This window comes from Nerophis lumbriciformis, linkage group LG01 (assembly GCF_033978685.3).
Source record: "Nerophis lumbriciformis linkage group LG01, RoL_Nlum_v2.1, whole genome shotgun sequence".
NCBI lineage: Eukaryota > Metazoa > Chordata > Actinopteri > Syngnathiformes > Syngnathidae > Nerophis > Nerophis lumbriciformis.
In genome coordinates, this window is record NC_084548.2 from 73,326,008 (window position 1) to 73,349,022 (window position 23,015).

At 37.5% G+C, this 23,015-nt stretch overlaps 1 protein-coding gene across 1 annotated transcript in view; it reads left to right on the forward strand.

Annotated features, from left to right (window-relative positions):
• itga5 (integrin, alpha 5 (fibronectin receptor, alpha polypeptide)) overlaps positions 1 to 23,015 on the forward strand; it is a 267,873-nt gene that overhangs the window by 233,720 nt on the left and 11,138 nt on the right. Inside the window, exons 25-27 of the mRNA XM_061925617.2 lie at positions 1,397 to 1,555; positions 1,640 to 1,750; positions 15,901 to 16,014. Of these exons, the coding sequence (XP_061781601.1) occupies positions 1,397 to 1,555; positions 1,640 to 1,750; positions 15,901 to 16,014 (384 nt within the window). The remainder of the gene's footprint in view (positions 1 to 1,396; positions 1,556 to 1,639; positions 1,751 to 15,900; positions 16,015 to 23,015) is intronic.

Below are 23,015 nucleotides of genomic sequence, written 5' to 3' on the forward strand. Positions count from 1 at the left end.
TTTTTTTTAAACTCGGAAATAATCCATCAAGTCAGGGAAATTTCAATAATAAAATTAGTTGTTAATATTTTTAATTATATTTATTGTTCATTAAAAAAAAATCATAAAAAATTGCTTTCCACAATGTCATTATAGAGTATTTTGTGTAGAAGTTTGATGGCAAAAATATTTCATCAACGTTGCTATGTGCCTGTAAAATAACTAATTGTCTATGTTGCTATGCAGAGTTGAAACTGCCTCATAGGACATTGCAAAAACTGTATCTTTATTTAAATATTGGCATTATTTTGAAAACATAGGGGTGGTACAGTATCAGAAAAAAAGGATGATGTAGTAGTAGTAGTAGGAGTAGTATAAACATGGTACATGGTTCATTAAAAATAACCTTTTTAAATTTTTTTTTTAAAAACTCGGAAATAATCCATCAAGTCAAGGAAATTTCAATAATAAAATTAGTTGTTAATATTTTTAATTATATTTATTGTTCATTAAAAAAAAAATCATAAAAAATTGCTTTCCACAATGTCATTATAGAGTATTTTGTGTAGAAGTTTGATGGCAAAAATATTTCATCAATGTTGCTATGTGCCTGTAAAATAACTAATTGTCTATGTTGCTATGCAGAGTGGAAACTGCCTCATAGGACATTGCAAAAACTGTATCTTTATTTAATTATTTGCATTATTTGAAAAAAAATAGGGGTGGTACAGTATCAGAAAAAAAGGATGATATAGTAGTAGTAGTAGGAGTAGTATAAACATGGTACATGGTTCATTAAAAATAACCTTTTTAATTTTTTTTTTTAAAAACTCGGAAATAATCCATCAAGTCAAGGAAATTTCAATAATAAAATTAGTTGATAATATTTTTAATTATATTCATTGTTCATTAAAAAAAAATCATAAAAAATTGCTTTCCTGTAAAATAACTAATTGTCTATGTTGCTATGCAGAGTTGAAACTGCCTCATAGGACCTTGCAAAAACTGTATCTTTATTTAAATATTTGCATTATTTTGAAAAAAATAGGGGTGCCCAGAGCCGATATTGATATTGGTCCAGTATCAGAAATGTGTTTGTCATTCTTGTTTGGTGTGGGTTCACAGTGTGGCGCATATTTCTAACAGTGTTCAAGTTGTTTATACGGCCACCCTCAGTGTGACCTGTATGGCTGTTGACCAAGTATGCGTGGCATTCACTTGTGTGTGTGAAAAGCCGTAGATATTATGTGACTGCGCCGGCACACAGCGCCGTTTTAGTCATACATTTTACTTTTTGAAAGCGATACCGATAATTTCCGATATCACATTTTAAAGCGTTTATCGGTCGATAATATCGGACATCTCTAGTTAAAACAATTCCTAAAATAGCCTGAATTTGCCTGTTTTGTTCCCCCAGCTGGTGAACAACGGGCCGAGCGGCATCAGCCACACCCTGCTGGAGCTGCGCTGCCCCCTGGCCGCCCAGGGCCACACTCTGCTCTACCCGCTGGAGTTCTCCACCGAGGGCCCCATCAACTGCAGCGCCGACGGAAACGTGAATCGCCTCGGTCTCAAAGTCGGTGGCGTCGGCACGTCGCGTCGCCTCTCGGTCGCCGGCTCGATTGCGTTGACGTTTGCTTATTTTTGTGCGTTGGCGCAGCTGCAGCACACGCCGACAGAACCGCCTCACCTGGCTCTCCAGGCCCCCGAGCACCGCGTGGTGAGGAGGGACGTCAGCAGGGGCCCCGCACTCGCTCAACTAACCAACTTGGTGAGGCTGCTGTTTTCTGTTTTCTCTGACACTGAATAGAACCATGAAGTATGGAGGCAAAATCAGTAGGATTCTTGCAATATACCAAATAAGACTGGAAATAATCCATCAATTGAAGGACATTGCAGTAACAAAGCAGAATAGTACAATTATGCTATCAATGTAGTCGCCACTTTTGCAAGTTCATTAATACCAGCTCCACTTTTTACAAAATAATTCAACCGTAAAAACTCCACATAAAACTGGAAATAATCCACAAAGTCATAAAAATTGAAGTAATACTGGAGAAAAGAAGGTGTCATTTGATGAATGCGATCGAGCCTCTTGCAAGTAATTAATGTCAGCTGCAACCTTTTTACGAAATAAATTGAAATAACTCCTCGTAAGACTGGAAATAACCCATCAAGTTAAGGAAGCTGCAGTAAGACAACAGAATAGTCCATGCCAATTAATGCATTTTCCCCTTTTGCGAGTTGATAACAGCTGCAACCTTTTTGCAAAGTAAATAAATCATGACGACCACACATAAGACTGGAAATAATCCACAAAGTCATAGAAAATGGAGTAAGTATGTGGAATAGAAGGTGTCAAATAATTATTGTACTTGCCCCTCTTGCAAGTAATTAAGAACAGTGGCAAACGTGTTGCAAGGTAAATAAATTGTAGCAATTCAACATAAGAATGGAAATAATCCACAAAGTCATATGAATTGACGTAATACTGGAGAATAGAAGGTGTCATTTGATGAATGCGATCGAGCCTCTTGCAAGTAATTAATGTCAGCGGCAACCTTTTTACGAAATAAATTGAAACAACTCCTCGTAAGACTGGAAATAACCCATTAAGTCAAGGAAGCTGCAGTAAAACAGCAGAATAGTCCATGCAAATTAATGCATTTTCCCCTTTTGCGAGTTGATAACAGCTGCAACCTTTTTGCAAAGTAAATAAATCATGACGACCACACATAAGACTAGATATAATCCACAAAGTCATAGAAATTGGAGTAAGTATGTAGAATAGAAGGTGTCAAATAATTATTGTACTTGCCCCTCTTGCAAGTAATTAAGAACAGTGGCAAACGTGTTGCAAGGTAAATAAATCGTAGCAACGCAATTTAAGAATGTAAATAATCCACAAAGTCATATGAATTAAAGTAATCCCGGAGAATAGAAGGTGTCATTTGATGAATGCGATCGAGCCTCTTGCAAGTAATTAATGTCAGCGGGCAATCTTTTTACAAAATAAATTGAAACAACTCCTCGTAAGACTGGAAATAACCCATCAAGTCAAGGAAGCTGCAGTAAAACAGCGGAATAGTCCATGCAAATTAATGCATTTTCCCCTTTTGCGAGTTGATAACAGCTGCAACCTTTTTGCAAAGTAAATAAATCATGACGACCACACATAAGACTGGAAATAATCCACAAAGTCATAGAAATTGTAGTAAGTATGTGGAATAGAAGGTGTCAAATAATTATTGTACTTCCCCCTCTTGCAAGTAATTAAGAACAGTGGCAAACGTGTTGCAAGGTAAATAAATCGTAGCAACGCAACATAAGAATGGAAATAATCCACAAAGTCATATGAATTAACGTAATACCGGAGAATAGAAGGTGTCATTTGATTAATGCGATAGAGCCTCTTGCAAGTAATTAATGTCAGCGGCAACCTTTTTACGAAATAGATTGAAACAACTCCTCGTAAGACTGGAAATAACCCATCAAGTCAAGGAAGCTGCAGTAAAACAGCAGAATAGTCCATGCAAATTAATGCATTTTCCCCTTTTGCGAGTTGATAACAGCTGCAACCTTTTTGCAAAGTAAATAAATCATGACAATCACACATAAGACTAGATATAATCCACAAAGTCATAGAAATTGGAGTAAGTATGTAGAATAGAAGGTGTCAAATAATTATTGTACTTGCCCCTCTTGCAAGTAATTAAGGACAGTTGCAAACGTGTTGCAAGGTAAATAAATCGTAGCAAAGCCACATAAGAATGGAAATAATCCACAAAGTCATATGAATTGAAGTAATACTGGAGAATAGAAGGTGTCATTTGATGAATGCGATTGAGCCTCTTGCAAGTAATTAATTTCAGCGGCAACCTTTTTACGAAATAAATTGAAACAACTCCTCTTAAGACTGGAAATAACCCATCAAGTCAAGGAAGCTGCAGTAAGACAGCAGAATAGTCCATGCAAATTAATGCATTTGCCCCTTTTGCGAGTTGATAACAGCTGCAACCTTTTTGCAAAGTAAATAAATCATGTCAACCACACATAAGACTAGATATAATCCACAAAGTCATAGAAATTGGAGTAAGTATGTAGAATAGAAGGTGTCAAATAATTATTGTACTTGCCCCTCTTGCAAGTAATTAAGAACAGTGGCAAACGTGTTGCAAGGTAAATAAATCGTAGCAACGCAACATAAGAATGGAAATAATCCACAATGTCATAGAAATTGAAGTAATACCGGAGAATAGAAGGTGTCATTTGATGAATGGGATTGAGCCTCTTGCAAGTAATTAATGTCAGCGGCAACTTTTTTACGAAATAAATTGAAACAACTCCTCGTAAGACTGGAAATAACCAGGATTATTGGATTATTTCCATTCTTATTTGCATTGCAACAATTTATTTACTTTGCAGCACGTTTGCCACTGTCCTTAATTACTTGCAAGAGGGGCAAGTACAATCATTATTTGACACCTTCTATTCCACATACTTACTCCAATTTCTATGACTTTGTGGATTATTTCCAGTCTTATGTGTAGTCCTCATGATTTATTTACTTTGCAAAAAGGTTGCAGCTGTTATTAACTCGCAAAAAGGTGCAAACACATTAATTTGCATGTACTATTCTGCTGTCTTACTGCAGCTTCCTTGACTTGATGGGTTATTTCCAGTCTTACAAGGGGTTGCTTCAATTTATTTTGTAAAAAGGTTGCCACTGTCCTTAATTACTTGCAAGAGGGGCAAGTACAATAATTATTTGACACATTCTATTCCACATTCTTACTCCAATTTCTTTGACTTTGTGGATTATTTCTCGTCTTGTGTGTAGTGCTCATGATTTATTTACTTTGCAAAAAGGTTGCAGCTGTTATTAACTCGCAAAAGTGGCAAATGCATTAATTTGCATGGACTATTCCGCTGTCTTACTGCAACTTCCTTGACTTGATGGGTTATTTCCAGTCTTACGAGGGGTTGCTTCAATTTATTTTGTAAAAAGGTTGCCGCTGACATTAATTACTTGCAAGAGGGGCAAAGTACAATAATTATTTGACACATTCTATTCCACATTCTTACTCCAATTTCTATGACTTTGTGGATTATTTCCAGTCTTATGTGTAGTCCTCATGATTTATTTACTTTGCAAAAAGGTTGCAGCTGTTATTAACTCGCAAAAAGGTGCAAACACATTAATTTGCATGTACTATTCTGCTGTCTTACTGCAGCTTCCTTGACTTGATGGGTTATTTCCAGTCTTACAAGGGGTTGCTTCAATTTATTTTGTAAAAAGGTTGCCACTGTCCTTAATTACTTGCAAGAGGGGCAAGTACAATAATTATTTGACACCTTCTATTCCACATACTTACTCCAATTTCTTTGACTTTGTGGATTATTTCCAGTCTTATGTGTAGTGCTCATGATTTATTTACTTTGCAAAAAGGTTGCAGCTGTTATTAACTCACAAAAAGTGGCAAGTGCATTAATTTGCATGGACTATTCCACTGTCTTACTGCAGCTTCCTTGACATGATGGGTTATTTCCAGTCTTACGAGGGGTTGCTTCAATTTATTTTGTAAAAAGGTTGCCGCTGTCCTTAATTACTTGCAAGAGGGGCAAGTACAATAATTATTTGACACCTTCTATTCCACATACTTACTACAATTTCTATGACTTTGTGGATTATTTCCAGTCTTATGTGTAGTCATCATGATTTATATACTTTGCAAAAAGGTTGCAGCTGTTATTAACTCACAAAAAGGGGCAAATGCCTTAATTTGCAGGGACTATTCCACTGTCTTACTGCAACTTCCTTGACTTGATGGGTTATTTCCAGTCTTACGAGGAGTTTCCTCAATTTATTTTGTAAAAAGATTGCCGCTGACATTAATTACTTGCAAGAGGCTCTCTCGCATTCCTCAAATGACACCTTCCATTCTCCAGCATTACTTCAATTCATATAACTTTGTGGATTATTTCCATTCTTATATTGCGTTGCAACAATTTATTTACTTTGCAGCACGTTTGCCACTGTCCTTAATTACTTGCAATAGGGCCAAGTACAATAATTATTTGAAACCTTCTATTCCACATACTTACTCCAATTTCTATGACTTTTGTGGATTATTTCCAGTCTTATGTGTAGTCGTCATGATTTATTTACTTTACAAGAAGGTTGCAGCTGTTATTAACTCGCAAAACGGGCAAACGCATTAATTTGCAGGGACTATTCCGCTGTCTTACTGCAACTTCCTTGACTTGATGGGTTATTTCCAGTCTTATGAGGGGTTGCTTCAATTTATTTTGTAAAAAGGCTGCCGCTGTCCTTAATTACTTGCAAGAGGCTCGATCGCATTAATTGAATGACACCTTCTATTCTCCAGTATTACTTCAATTTCTATGACTTTGTGGATTATTTCCAGTCTTATGTGTAGTCATCATGATTTATTTACTTTGCAAAAAGGTTGCAGCTGTTATTAACTGGCAAAAAGGGGCAAATGCATTAATTTGCATGGACTATTCCGCTGTCATACTGCAACTTCCTTGACTTGATGGGTTATTTCCAGTCTTACGAGGGGTTGCTTCAATTTATTTTGTAAAAAGGTTGCCGCTGTCCTTAATTACTTGTAAGAGGGGCAAGTACAATAATTATTTGACACCTTCTATTCCACATTCTTACTCCAATTTCTATGACTTTGTGGATTATTTCCAGTCTTATGTGTAGTCCTCATGATTTATTTACTTTGCAAAAAGGTTGCAGCTGTTATTAACTCGCAAAACGGGCAAACGCATTGATTTGCATGGACTATTCCGCTGTCTTACTGCAACTTCCTTGACTTGATGGGTTATTTCCAGTCTTACGAGGGGTTGCTTCAATTTATTCTGTTAAAAGGTTGCCGCTGACACTAATTACTTGCAAGAGGCTCTCTCGCATTCCTCAAATGACACCTTCCATTCTCCAGCATTACTTCAATTCATATGACTTTGTGGATTATTTCCATTCTTATATTGCGTTGCAACAATTTATTTACTTTGCAGCACGTTTGCCACTGTCCTTAATTACTTGCAAGAGGGGCAAGTGCAATAATTATTTGACACCTTCTATTCCACATACTTACTCCAATTTCTATGACTTTGTGGATTATTTCCAGTCTTATGTGTAGTCCTCATGATTTATTTACTTTGCAAAAAGGTTGCAGCTGTTATTAACTGGCAAAAAGGGGCAAACACATTTATTTGCATGTACTATTCCGCTGTCATACTGCAACTTCCTTGACTTGATGGGTTATTTCCAGTTTTCCGTGAAGTTGTTTCAATTTATTTTGTAAAAAGGTTGCTGCTGACATTAATTACTTGCAAGAGGCTCTCTCGCATTCCTCAAATGACACCTTCCATTCTCCAGCATTACTTCAATTCATATGACTTTGTGGATTATTTCCATTCTTATATTGCGTTGCAACAATTTATTTACTTTGCAGCACGTTTGCCACTGTCCTTAATTACTTGCAAGAGGAGCAAGTACAATAATTATTTGACACCTTCTATTCCACATACTTACTCCAATTTCTATGACTTTGTGGATTATTTCCAGTCTTGTGTGTAGTCCTCATGATTTATTTACTTTGCAAAAAGGTTGCAGCTGTTATTAACTCGCAAAACGGGCAAACGCATTAATTTGCAGGGACTATTCCGCTGTCTTACTGCAACTTCCTTGACTTGATGGGTTATTTCCAGTCTTATGAGGGGTTGCTTCAATTTATTTTGTAAAAAGGCTGCCGCTGTCCTTAATTACTTGCAAGAGGCTCGATCGCATTAATTGAATGACACCTTCTATTCTCCAGTATTACTTCAATTTCTATGACTTTGTGGATTATTTCCAGTCTTATGTGTAGTCATCATGATTTATTTACTTTGCAAAAAAGTTGCAGCTGTTATTAACTCGCAAAAAGTGGCAAATGCATTAATTTGCATGGACTATTCCACTGTCTTACTGCAACTTCCTTGACTTGATGGGTTATTTCCAGTCTTACGAGGAGTTGCTTCAATTTATTTTGTAAAAAGGTTGCCGCCGTCCTTAATTACTTGCAAGAGGGGCAAGTACAATAATTATTTGACACATTCTATTCCACATTCTTACTCCAATTTCTATGACTTTGTGGATTATTTCCAGTTTTATGTGTAGTCCTCATGATTTATTTACTTTGCAAAAAGGTTGCAGCTGTTATTAACTCGCAAAAGGGGAAAATGCATTAATTTGTATGAACTATTCTGCTGTCTTACTGCAACTTCCTTGACTTGATGGGTTATTTCCAGTCTTACGAGGTGTTGCTTCAATTTATTTTGTAAAAAGGTTGCCACTGTCCTTAATTACTTGCAAGAGGGGCAAGTACAATAATTATTTGACACCTTCTATTCCACATACTTACTCCAATTTCTTTGACTTTGTGGATTATTTCTTGTCTTATGTGTAGTGCTCATGATTTATTTACTTTGCAAAAAGGTTGCAGCTGTTATTAACTGGCAAAAAGTAGCAAATGCATTAATTTGCTTGGACTATTCCGCTGTCATACTGCAACTTCCTTGACTTGATGGGTTATTTCCAGTCTTACTTGGAGTTGTTTCAATTTATTTCGTAAAAAGGTTGCCGCTGACATTAATTACTTGCAAGAGGCTCTATCGCATTCATCAAATGACACCTTCCATTCTCCATCTTTACTTCAATTCATATGACTTTGTGGATTATTTCCATTCTTATGTTGCGCTGTTACGATTTATTGACTTTGCATGACGTTTGCCACTGTCCTTGAGGGCAAGTACAATAATTATTCGACACCTTCTATTCCACATACTTACTCCAATTTCTATGACTGTGTGGATTACTTCCAGTGTAATCTGTAGTCGTCATGATTTATTTACTTTACAAAAAGGTTGCAGCTGTTATTAACTCGCAAAACGGGCAAATGCCTTAATTGGCATGGACTATTCCGCTGTCTTACTGCAACTTCCTTGACTTGATGGGTTATTTCCAGTCTTCCGTGAAGTTGTTTCAATTTATTTTGTAAAAAGGTTGCTGCTGACATTAATTACTTGCAAGAGGCTCTCTCGCATTCCTCAAATGACACCTTCCATTCTCCAGAATTACTTCAATTCATATGACTTTGTGGATTATTTCCATTCTTATATTGCGTTGCAACAATTTATTTACTTTGCAGCACGTTTGCCACTGTCCTTAATTACTTGCCAGAGGGGCAAGTACAATAATTATTTGACACCTTCTATTCCACATACTTACTCCAATTTCTTTGACTTTGTGGATTATTTCTCGTTTTATGTGTAGTGCTCATGATTTATTTACTTTGCAAAAAGGTTGCAGCTGTTATTAACTGGCAAAAAGTAGCAAATGCATTAATTTGCTTGGACTATTCCGCTGTCTTACTGCAACTTCCTTGACTTGATGGGTTATTTCCAGTCTTACGTGGAGTTGTTTCAATTTATTTCGTAAAAAGGTTGCCGCTGACATTAATTACTTGCAAGAGGCTCTATCGCATTCCTCAAATGACACCTTCCATTCTCCAGCATTACTTCAATTCATATGACTTTGTGGATTATTTCCATTCTTATATTGCGTTGCAACAATTTATTTACTTTGCAACACGTTTGCCACTGTCCTTAATTACTTGCAAGAGGGGCAAGTACAATAATTATTTGACACCTTCTATTCCACATACTTACTCCAATTTCTTTGACTTTGTGGATTATTTCCAGTCTTATGTGTAGTCCTCATGATTTATTTACTTTGCAAAAAGGTTGCAGCTGTTATTAACTCGCAAAAGTGGCAAATGCATTAATTTGCATGTACTATTCCGCTGTCATACTGCAACTTCCTTGACTTGATGGGTTATTTCCAGTCTTACGAGGGGTTGCTTCAATTATTTTGTAAAAAGGTTGCCACTGTCCTTAATTACTTGCAAGAGGGGCAAGTACAATAATTATTTGACACCTTCTATTCCACATACTTACTCCAATTTCTTTGACTTTGTGGATTATTTCCAGTCTTATGTGTAGTCGTCATGATTTATTTACTTTACAAAAAGGTTGCAGCTGTTATTAACTCACAAAAAGGGGAACATGCATTAATTTGCATGGACTATTCCGCTGTCTTACTGCAGCTTCCTTGACTTGATGGGTTATTTCCAGTCTTACGAGGAGTTACTTCAATTTATTTTGTAAAAAGGTTGCCACAGTCCTTAATTACTTGCAAGAGGGGCAAGTACAAGAATTATTTGACACATTCTATTCCACATTCTTACTCCAATTTCTATGACTTTGTGGATTATTTCCAGTCTTATGTGTAGTCGTCATGATTTATTTACTTTGCAAAAAGCTTGCAGCTGTTATTAACTCACAAAAAGGGGAAAATGCATTAATTTGCATGGACTATTCCGCTGTCTTACTGCAACTTCCTTGACTTGATGGGTTATTTCCAGTCTTACGAGGGGTTGCTTCAATTTATTTTGTAAAAAGGTTGCCGCTGACATTAATTACTTGCAAGAGGGGCAAAGTACAATAATTATTTGACACATTCTATTCCACATTCTTACTCCAATTTCTATGACTTTGTGGATTATTTCCAGTCTTATGTGTAGTGCTCATGATTTATTTACTTTGCAAAAAGGTTGCAGCTGTTATTAACTCACAAAAGTGGCAAATGCATTAATTTGCATGGACTATTCCGCTGTCATACTGCAACTTCCTTGACTTGATGGGTTATTTCCAGTCTTACGAGGAGTTGCTTCAATTTATTTTGTAAAAAGGTTGCCGCCGTCCTTAATTACTTGCAAGAGGGGCAAGTACAATAATTATTTGACACATTCTATTCCACATTCTTACTCCAATTTCTATGACTTTGTGGATTATTTCCAGTCTTATGTGTAGTCCTCATGATTTATTTACTTTGCAAAAAGGTTGCAGCTGTTATTAACTCGCAAAAGTGGCAAATGCATTAATTTGCATGGACTATTCCGCTGTCTTACTGCAACTTCCTTGACTTGATGGGTTATTTCCAGTCTTACGAGGGGTTGCTTCAATTTATTTTGTAAAAAGGTTGCCGCTGTCCTTAATTACTTGCAAGAGGGGCAAGTACAATAATTATTTGACACCTTCTATTCCACATTCTTACTCCAATTCTATGGCTTTGTGGATTATTTCCAGTCTTATGTGTAGTCATCATGATTTATTTACTTTGCAAAAAGGTTGCAGCTGTTATTAACTCACAAAAAGGGGAAAATGCATTAATTTGCATGGACTATTCCACTGTCTTACTGCAACTTCCTTGACTTGATGGGTTATTTCCAGTCTTACGTGCAGTTGTTACACCCAGGTACACCCTGAATCCGCGTCACCACTTTGGCTGTTAGTCCTCGTGGGGGTCCCGCAGGAAGCGTGGGGGTGGTCCTCCTCCTGAAGGCACTCAGCTGCTTTATGGGCGCGTCATTAAGAGCATAGGCTGCTCTCAGCGGCTGGCACGGCCTTACAGACGCATGACATTCCTCAATGTTTAATTGGAAGCAGGCGCGGATGTAAGAGATCTTTTCCGACGTCGGACGCTTTTCTTTTATTTATTTGACCCCGCCGGCATTAATGTGGCTCCTATTTGTTTGACTTGGAGGATTTTTGTCTTGGAAATGCGTGTCCTTCACCTGTCAGCCACTCCGAGAATGTTTTTTCAGGGCTAGAATATACAGTGCATTTTTCCCCCAAGTAGGAAATGATCTGTTCCAGGGTCAAGCTGTGGTCATCATGGAGTCTGAACCGTTTAAGTAAAGTGTAAAAATAAGCTAACCGTGTATGCCCAAAAAAGTTTTTGCCTCCGAGGGCCAAAGTGAAAATGGCCCATTAAGACACTACAAACCCCGTTTCCATATGAGTTGGGAAATTGTGTTAGATGTAAATATAAACGGAATACAATGATTTGCAAATCCTTTTCAACCCATATTCAGTTGAATATGCTACAAAGACAACATATTTGGTGTTCAAACTCATAAACATTATTTTTTTTTTGCAAATAATCATTAACTTTAGAATTTGATGGCAGCAACACGTGACAAAGAAGTTGTGAAAGGTGGCAATAAATACTGATAAAGTTGAGGAATGCTCATCAAACACTTATTTGGAACATCCCACAGGTGTGCAGGCTAATTGGGAACAGGTGGGTGCCATGATTGGGTATAAAAACAGCTTCCCAAAAAATGCTCAGTCTTTCACAAGAAAGGATGGGGCGAGGGTCACCCCTTTGTCCATGACTGCGTGAGCAAATAGTCAAACAGTTTAAGAACAACGTTTCTCAAAGTGCAATTGCAAGAAATTTAGGGATTTCAACATCTACGGTCCATAATATCATCAAAAGGTTCAGAGGATCTGGAGAAATCACTCCACGTAAGCGGCATGGCCGGAAACCAACATTGAATGACCGTGACCTGTATCAAAAACCGACATCAATCTCTAAAGGATATCACCACATGGGCTCAGGAACACTTCAGAAAACCACTGTCACTAAATACAGTTGGTCGCTACATCTGTAAGTGCAAGTTAAAGCTCTACTATGCAAAGCGAAAGCCATTTATCAACAACACCCAGAAACGCCGTCGGCTTCTCTGGGCCCGAGATCATCTAAGATGTACTCATGCAAACTGGAAAAGTGTTCTGTGGTCTGACGAGTCCACATTTCAAATTGTTTTTGGAAATATTCGACATCGTGTCATCCGGACCAAAGGGGAAGCTAACCATCCAGACTGTTATCGACGCAAAGTTCAAAAGCCAGCATGTGTGATGGTATGGGGGTGTATTAGTGCCCAAGGCATGGGTAACTTACACATCTGTGAAGGCACCATTAATGCTGAAAGGTACATACAGGTTTTGGAACAACATATGCTGCCATTTAAGCGCCGTCTTTTTCATGGACGCCCCTGCTTATTTCAGCAAGACAATGCCAAACCACATTAGGCACGTGTTACAACAGCGTGGCTTCGTAAAAAAAGAGTGCGGGTATTTTCCTGGCCCGCCTGCAGTCCAGACCTGTCTCCCATCGAAAATGTGTGGCGCATTATGAAGCGTAAAATACGACAGCGGAGACCCCCGGACTGTTGAACGACTGAAGCTCTACATAAAACAAGAATGGGAAAGAATTCCACTTTCAAAGCTTCAACAATTAGTTTCCTCAGTTCCCAATCGTTTATTGAGTGTTGTTAAAAGAAAAGGTGATGTAACACAGTGGTGAACATGCCCTTTCCCAACTACTTTAGCACATGTTGCAGCCATGAAATTCTAAGTTAATGATTATTTGCAAAAAAAAAATGAAGTTTATGAGTTTGAACATCAAATATGTTGTCTTTGTAGCATCCATCCATCCATCCATTTTCTACCGCTTATTCCCTTTGGGGTCGCGGGGGGCGCTGGAGCCTATCTCACCCACAATATATTCAACTGAATATGGGTTGAAAAGGATTTGCAAATCATTGTATTCCGTTTATATTTACATCTAACACAGTTTCCCAACTCATATGGAAACGGGGTTTGTACAATGTGGTCATTATTAAGACAATAAATGGAAACGGTCTGTTCCAGCATCAAACTATGGCCTTCATTAACACTTACTTACGCTGTAAGTCATCGCCACCTGGAATTTATGTCAGAGTTTTTAAAAATACGATGCGACCTTTTCATCTCCCATTCCATACCGATACCGTGGCCTAGGGTAGTACGGTACTATACTCAATGATGCGGACACATTTGTTACTGGATGCTATTTCAAGACGCTTCTGCCTTGGGGACTTTGTATGTGTTAGTAATAAGCAACTATAGTTATCCGATACTTGTTATATTGTTTTAGACGACAATATTGTTGAATTAAGACCACTGTTGTAGTCTAGTATAGTATGGCGGTACTAATGAATAAAAAACGGTACTATACCCTGTTTGAAAAAGTACCGGTTTGCCATTTATTTTTTTTAACGGGCGTGACGGCGCGTCGTCGTCACGTGGTGACATCGCTGGTTTTACGAGCAGAGGAGCATGTATGGCAGCGCACACACACAGAGTACTTACAAGCAGACACAGTGTGTAGACAGAAAAGGGAGAACGGACGCATTTTGGTGTAAAAAGTAAAGATAAAGGTGAAGTTATAACACTGAAACAGTGTTTAGGTACTTCTAAATCACTAATCCTAGCCTCCCTGGCGACAAATAAAGTACGTTTCTTACAAGTAGCATTATCACTGGAGGAGGAGGAATAGCTAAACATGCTTCACTACACACCGTAGGAGGATACAATAGCTCACCGCCGTCACAATGTAAACAAACGCCATGGGTGGATCTACACCTGACATCCACTGTAATGATACCAAGTACAAGAGCGTATCTAGTCGATACTACTATGATTACATCGATATTTTTTTAGCATCACAAAATTTTTCCCTTTTTTTAAAATTCATATTATGTTTATAAAGCAGTAAATACGTCCCTGGACACATGAGGACTTTGAATATGACCAATGTATGATCCTGTATCTACTTGGTATCGGATCGATACCTAAATGTGTGGTATCATCCAAAACTAATGTCAAGTATCAAAGAAGAGAAGAATAAGTGATTATTACATTTTAACAGAAGTGTAGATAGAACATGTTGAAACAGAAAATAAGCAGATATTAACAGTAAATGAACGAGTGGATTAATAATACATTTTATACAGTTTGTCCTTTATAATGTGTAGAAAATAATAGGTGTATAAATGACACAATATGTTACTGCATAGACTAATTAGGAGTCTTTGTTTGTTTACTTACTACTAAAAGACAAGTTGTCTAGTATGTTCACTATTTTATTGAAGGACTAAATGACAATAATAAACATATGTTTCATGTACACTAAAAATTTTTTTGTTAAAATAAAGACAATAATGACATTTTTTGTGGTCCCCATCTATAGAGTGTTGAATATCTTGAAATGTGTTTTGTGGCAATTTCAACTTTGGCAATAGCGTCATTTGCTATGTTGAGTGGCACTTTTTCATCATTTTCAGCAGACTGCATTGCAAATTCAAATTTACATTTGTTTTTGTACTGTAAATTAAAAAAAACTGCAATTTTACAGTAAAATTTTGGCACCTGAGCTGCCAGTTTATTTTTTATTTTATTTTTTTTACCGCAAATCAACAAGTGTAGATTTTTCGGTGTATTACTGTAAATGCCAAAACGGCACCACAGTTTATTACAGTTAAAAAAAAAAAAAGAACTGTTTTTTTTCTTTTAGAGAAAAATGCTGTTGAAAAAGCACAGTAAATTTCACAATTTGACCATGAAATCTATTGCTACTTTTACATTGCACAATTTCATGGATAACTTGCTTTGAAATCATTATTATTAGTATTTATTTCTATTTCAAAAAATGGTTTGAATGTTTGATAAAATATCTTTGCATAATTAGACAATATTTAAGTTAACATAATTTGCGATTACATGGAGTACACTTTTTTTTTTTTTTCTCCCAAAATAGAAAGAAATAATACATTTAGTAAGAAAAGTTACAGTACTTTATTGATACATATTATTTCCAGGTCGATTCTAACAGTGAATACTATTATTACACAATTTTTCAAAGCATTTTATTAGTTGATTTTATTTTAATTTAAATGTAAAAAAAAATGACGGTAAGTTGCAATAATGTCACCTCAAAATGTAGTGTATATTACTGTAAATGGAAAAACACTACTGCTGTTTTTATGGTAAAAAAAAAAAAAAAAAAAGGCAGCTCAGTTGCCAGAATTTTACTGTAAAATGTACATTTGTTTTTTTTATTGTGAATAAAAAAAAACCTGCAATTTTATAGTAAAATTTGTGTGTGTGTGTGTGTGTGTGTAGTCCTGTTCCAATGTGGACTGCTGGGCCCTGCAGTGCCAGGTGGGGCTCCTGGAGAAAGGGACCACCGCCATCCTCAAAGTGCGCTCTCGCGTCTGGGCCGAGACCTTCATGGAGGTTTGTGGAGCCTTTTTTCCTTTTTTTTTTTTATTTATCAAAGACCGATTGGCCTTTTCCCACCAGGGATCCTTTTTTATTCGTGCCAAAATGAACATGTTGAACGCTACTGGCTGAGTTATTAATTTTCCTTGCCATGTTTGACCTACTTTACCATCGTTAATATCTTCACGCATAACCGAAGACAGGCGTGTCAAACTCCTTTTCATTGGGGGCCAACAGTGAATAATATACAGTAGGAATATAGTAGTGCATACATAAAACGTGAATCATTTTTTTCCTTTTTTTTAACGTACGCTGTACAAAACCAAATCTTTAGATTGTACTGTATAAAACTGGCAGCTCAGTAGCCACAGTTTTACTGTAATATTTGCAGGTTTTTTTTGCATAGCATATAAAATTAAAGCTGCAAGCAGCATTTGTCGGGCCCGCGTATTTGGCAGGTGGTAGTCCTAAGTGTCCCAATACTTTTGGCAAGTGTAAGTGTCCCAATACTATTGTCCAGTTGTAGTCCCAAGTGTCCCAATACTTTTGTCAAGTTGTAGCCCTAAGTGTCCCAATACTTTTGGCCAGTGTAAGTGTCCCAATACTTTTGTCCAGTTGTAGTCCTAAGTGTCCCAATACTTTTGTCAAGTTGTAGTCCTAAGTGTCCCAATACTTTTGGCCAGTGTAAGTGTCCCAATACTTTTGTCCAGTGGTAGTCCTAAGTGTCCCAATACTTTTGTCCAGTTGTAGTCCCAAGTGTCCCAATACTTTTGTCAAGTTGTAGCCCTAAGTGTCCCAATACTTTTGGCCAGTGTAAGTGTCCCAATACTTTTGTCCAGTGGCAGTCTTAAGTGTCCCAATACTTTTGTCCAGTTGTAGTCCTAAGTGTCCCAATACTTTTGTCAAGATGTAGTCCTGAGTGTCCCAATACTTTTGGCCAGTGTAAGTGTCCCAATACTTTTGTTTAGTTGTAGTCCTAAGTGTCCCAATACTTTTGTCAAGTTGTAGTCCTAAGTGTCCCAATACTTTTGGCCAGTGTAAGTGTCCCAATACTTTTGTCAAGTTTTCGTCATAAGTGTCCCAATACTTTTGTCCTGTGGTAGTCATAAGTGTCCCAATACTTTTGTCCTGTGGTAGTCATAAGTGTCCCAATACTTTTGTCTTGTGGTAGTCATAAGTGTCCCAATACTTTTGTCAAGTTGTAGTCCCAAGTGTCCCAATACTTTTGTCTACTTTTAGTCCGAAATGTCCCAAGACTTTTGTCTAGTGTACCTACCTTGTCTGCATTGTGTGGGCACGTTGGTGCTTCCTGCTTTTAAGCAGCCATCTTAAAAAAAACAGCAGCGCAGCAGCATCAGCGCAGCGGGTCTTTGAAGGGTCATAAAATCAAAACCGGAGCAGGTATTAAAACGCTGTTCTGTTATTTTATACACAAGGGTTTAATCTCTCTCCTGTGTTAGTTTGAAGCCGAAACGACAAATGCGCTCAGAGGAGATAGATTTTGAAGAAAGGTGACCGTTTTTTTACAAAAATTTTGTTTTGAAGGGGGAATAGCAAACTTCCTGTAGATCTTTGCTGGGGGGTGTCAATTTATGAAATGTAGGTCTAAGTGAGACCTACGAAGAGGTTTCATGTCTCTCCGACCTTCCCAGTGGGAGTTACAGGCAGTTTTGTCATTTTTTTCTTCAGAGGAGCAGTTTTTTCTCCGTTTTATTGAAAAATTGCTCTAGAGCGCAATTTTTAAATTTGGGGTTAGGTTTTTTTTATTAGATCGCAATTTTTGCCAGTCCTGATGTGTGCGTTCAGTTTGGTGAGTTTTGAAGCATGTTAAGGGGGTCAAATTACAGCTCAAAGAGGCAAAAGTTACTGTTTTTAGTACTTTTTTGTCTTGAAAGGGGAATTGCCAACTTCCTGTTGATTTTTGCTGGGGGGTGTCAATTTATGAAATGTAGGTCTAAGTGAGACCTACGAAGAGGTTTTTGTTTCATGTCTCTCCGACTTTCCCAGTGGGAGTTACAGGCAGTTTTGTCATTTTTTTCTTCAGAGGAGCAGTTTTTTCTCCGTTTTATTCAAAAATTGCTCTACAGCGCAATTTTTAAATTTGGGGTTAGGTTTTTTTATTAGATCGCAATTGTTGCCAGTCCTGATGTGTGCGTTCAGTTTGGTGAGTTTTGAAGCGTGTTAAGGGGGTCAAATTACAGCTCAAAGAGGCAAAAGTTACTGTTTTTAGTACTTTTTTGTCTTGAAGGGGGAATTGCCAACTTCCTGTTGATTTTTGCTGGGGGGTGTCAATTTATGAAATGTAGGTCTAAGTGAGACCTACGAAGAGGTTTTTGTTTCATGTCTCTTCCGACCTTCCCAGTGGGAGTTACAGGCAGTTTTGTCATTTTTTTCTTCCGAGGAGCAGTTTTTTCTCCGTTTTATTCAAAAATTGCTCTAGAGCGCAATTTTTAAATTTGGGGTTAGGTTTTTTTATTAGATCGCAATTGTTGCCAGTCCTGATGTGTGCATTCAGTTTGGTGAGTTTTGAAGCGTGTTAAGGGGGTCAAATTACAGCTCAAAGAGGCAAAAGTTACTGTTTTTAGTACTTTTTTTGTCTTGAAGGGGGAATTGCCAACTTCCTGTAGATTTTTGCTGGGGAGTGTCAATATATGAAATGTAGGTCTAAGTGAGACCTACGAAGAGGTTTTTGTTTCATGTTTCTCCGATCTTCCCAGTGGGAGTTACAGGCAGTTTTGTCATTTTTTCTTCCGAGGAGCAGTTTTTTTCTCCGTTTTATTGAAAAATTGCTCTAGAGCGCAATTTTTAAATTTGGGGTTAGGTTTTTTTATTAGATCGCAATTTTTGCCATTCCTGATGTGTGCGTTCAGTTTAGTTTTGAAGCGTGTTAAGGGGGTCAAATTACAGCTCAAAGAGGCAAAAGTTACTGTTTTTAGTACTTTTTTGTCTTGAAGGGGGAATTGCCAACTTCTTGTTGATTTTTGCTGGGGGGTGTCAATTTATGAAATGTAGGTCTAAGTGAGACCTACGAAGAGGTTTTTGTTTCATGTCTCTCCGACCTCCCCAGTGGGAGTTACAGGCAGTTTTGTCATTTTTTTCTTCCGAGGAGCAGTTTTTTTCTCCGTTTTATTGAAAAATTGCTCTAGAGCGCAATTTTTTAATTTGGGGTTAGGTTTTTTTATTAGATCGCAATTGTTGCCAGTCCTGATGTGTGCGTTCAGTTTGGTGAGTTTTGAAGCGTGTTAAGGGGGTCAAATTACAGCTCAAAGAGGCAAAAGTTACTGTTTTTAGTACTTTTTTTGTCTTGAAGGGGGAATTGCCAACTTCCTGAAGATTTTTGCTGGGGGGGTGTCAATTTATGAAATGTAGGTCTAAGTGAGACCTACGAAGAGGTTTTTGTTTCATGTCTCTCCGACCTCCCCAGTGGGAGTTACAGGCAGTTTTGTCATTTTTTTCTTCCGAGGAGCAGTTTTTTTCTCCGTTTTATTGAAAAATTGCTCTAGAGCGCAATTTTTAAATTTGGGGTTAGGTTTTTTTATTAGATCGCGATTGTTGCCAGTCCTGATGTGTGCGTTCAGTTTGGTGAGTTTTGAAGCATGTTAAGGGGGTCAAATTACAGCTCAAAGAGGCAAAAGTTACTGTTTTTAGTACTTTTTTGTCTTGAAGGGGGAATTGCCAACTTCCTGTTGATTTTTGCCCGAGGATATACAATTATGAAAGGTAGGTCTAAGTGAGACCTACGAAGAGGTTTTTGTTTCATGTCTCTCCGACCTCCCCAGTGGGAGTTACAGGCAGTTTTGTCATTTTTTTCTTCCGAGGAGCAGTTTTTTCTCCGTTTTATTGAAAAATTGCTCTAGAGCGCAATTTTTAAATTTGGGGTTAGGTTTTTTTATTAGATCGCAATTTTTGCCAGTCCTGATGTGTGCGTTCAGTTTGGTGAGTTTTGAAGCGTGTTAAGGGGGTCAAATTACAGCTCAAAGAGGCAAAAGTTACTGTTTTTAGTACTTTTTTTGTCTTGAAGGGGGAATTGCCAACTTCCTGTAGATTTTTGCTGGGGGGTGTCAATATATGAAATGTAGGTCTAAGTGAGACCTACGAAGAGGTTTTTGTTTCATGTTTCTCCGATCTTCCCAGTGGGAGTTACAGGCAGTTTTGTCATTTTTTTCTTCCGAGGAGCAGTTTTTTTCTCCGTTTTATTGAAAAATTGCTCTAGAGCGCAATTTTTAAATTTGGGGTTAGGTTTTTTTATTAGATCGCAATTTTTGCCAGTCCTGATGTGTGCGTTCAGTTTGGTGAGTTTTGAAGCGTGTTAAGGGGGTCAAATTACAGCTCAAAGAGGCAAAAGTTACTGTTTTTAGTACTTTTTTTGTCTTGAAGGGGGAATTGCCAACTTCCTGTTGATTTTTGCTGGGGGGTGTCAATTTATGAAAGGTAGGTCTAAGTGAGACCTACGAAGAGGTTTTTGTTTCATGTCTCTCCGACCTTCCCAGTGGGAGTTACAGGCAGTTTTGTCATTTTTTTCTTCCGAGGAGCAGTTTTTTTCTCCGTTTTATTCAAAAATTGCTCTAGAGCGCAATTTTTAAATTTGGGGTTAGTTTTTTTTTATTAGATCGCAATTTTTGCCAGTCCTGATGTGTGCGTTCAGTTTGGCGAGTTTTGAAGCGTGTTAAGGGGGTCAAATTACAGCTCAAAGAGGCAAAAGTTACTGTTTTTAGTACTTATCTGTCTTGAAGGGGGAATTGCCAACTTCCTGTTGATTTTTGCCCGAGGATATACAATTATGAAAGGTAGGTCTAAGTGAGACCTACGAAGAGGTTTTTGTTTCATGTCTCTCCGACCTCCCCAGTGGGAGTTACAGGCAGTTTTGTCATTTTTTTCTTCCGAGGAGCAGTTTTTTCTCCGTTTTATTGAAAAATTGCTCTAGAGCGCAATTTTTAAATTTGGGGTTAGGTTTTTTTATTAGATCGCACTTTTTGCCAGTCCTGATGTGTGCGTTCAGTTTGGTGAGTTTTGAAGCGTGTTAAGGGGGTCAAATTACAGCTCAAAGAGGCAAAAGTTACTGTTTTTAATACTTTTTTGTCTTGAAGGGGGAATTGCCAACTTCCTGTTGATTTTTGCTGGGGGGTGTCAATTTATGAAATGTAGGTCTAAGTGAGACCTACGAAGAGGTTTTTGTTTCATGTCTCTCCGACCTTCCCAGTGGGAGTTACAGGCAGTTTTGTCATTTTTTTCTTCCGAGGAGCAGTTTTTTTCTCCGTTTTATTGAAAAATTGCTCTAGAGCGCAATTTTTAAATTTGGGGTTAGGTTTTTTTTATTAGATCGCAATTTTTGCCAGTCCTGATGTGTGCGTTCAGTTTGGTGAGTTTTGAAGCGTGTTAAGGGGGTCAAATTACAGCTCAAAGAGGCAAAGGTTACTGTTTTTAATACTTTTTTGTCTTGAAGGGGGAATTGCCAACTTCCTGTTGATTTTTGCTGGGGGGTGTCAATTTATGAAATGTAGGTCTAAGTGAGACCTACGAAGAGGTTTTTGTTTCATGTCTCTCCGACCTTCCCAGTGAAAGTTACAGGCAGTTTTGTCATTTTTTTCTTCCGAGGAGCAGTTTTTTCTCCGTTTTATTGAAAAATTGCTCTAGAGCGCAATTTTTAAATTTGGGGTTAGGTTTTTTTTATTAGATCGCAATTTTTGCCAGTCCTGATGTGTGCGTTCAGTTTGGTGAGTTTTGAAGCGTGTTAAGGGGGTCAAATTACAGCTCAAAGAGGCAAAAGTGACTGTTTTTAGTACTTTTTTGTCTTGAAGGGGGAATTGCCAACTTCCTGTTGATTTTTGCTGGGGGGTGTCAATTTATGAAATGTAGGTCTAAGTGAGACCTACGAAGAGGTTTTTGTTTCATGTCTCTTCCGACCTTCCCAGTGGGAGTTACAGGCAGTTTTGTCATTTTTTTCTTCCGAGGAGCAGTTTTTTCTCCGTTTTATTGAAAAATTGCTCTAGAGCGCAATTTTTAAATTTGGGGTTAGGTTTTTTTATTCGATCGCAATTGTTGCCAGTCCTGATGTGTGTGTTCAGTTTGGTGAGTTTTGAAGCGTGTTAAGGGGGTCAAATTACAGCTCAAAGAGGCAAAAGTTACTGTTTTTAGTACTTTTTTGTCTTGAAGGGGGAATTGCCAACTTCCTGTTGATTTTTGCCCGAGGATGTACAATTATGAAAGGTAGGTCTAAGTCAGATTTACATAGAGGTTTTTGTTTCATGTCTCTCCGACCTTTCTAGTGGGAGTTACAGGCAGTCTAGTTTTTTTTTTTTTTCCTAGGGGGCGCTAGAGCGTAATTTTGAGTTTTGTGGTTCAGTTTTTTTTTAAAAAGGCAATTTTCGCAGGTCCTGATGTGTGGGTCAAATATGGTGAGTTTTGAAGCATGTTAAGTGGGTCAAATTACAGTTTAATGTGGCGGCGGAAGAATAAAGAATAAAGAATAATAAAACCTTACAAATTCAATAGGTCCTTATGGCCCATTGCATAATTATGCAATGGGCCATGCGGGCCCTAATAAAACAATACATGCAATTAAATTAAATGGAATGGAAAAACGCTACTACAGTATTTTATACTGCAAAATCTACAATTGTTGTGTTTTCTAGTGTATTATTACGCTATATTGAACGTGGATTTTACTGTAAAAAAAATGTACTGTCAAATTTTTACATAAAAAGTTGCTTTGAAATCGTAAGTCAATCAGATATTTAAAAGTATTTATCTTTATTTCAACAATAACATGTATGATATAATATTTTGTTTTATTATTAGAGATGATTAAAGTGTAAATATATGTAATTTTACACAGCACATTTATTTTTGTAATACATTTATTAAGAAAAGATAAGGTACTTTATTAGGGCCCGCATGGCCCATTGTATAAGGACTCCCAAAGGGAGTCCTTATGCAATGGGACATAAGGACCTATTGTATTTGTAAGGTTTTATTCTTTATTCTTTTTCTTCCGCCGCCTCTTTGAGCACTAATTT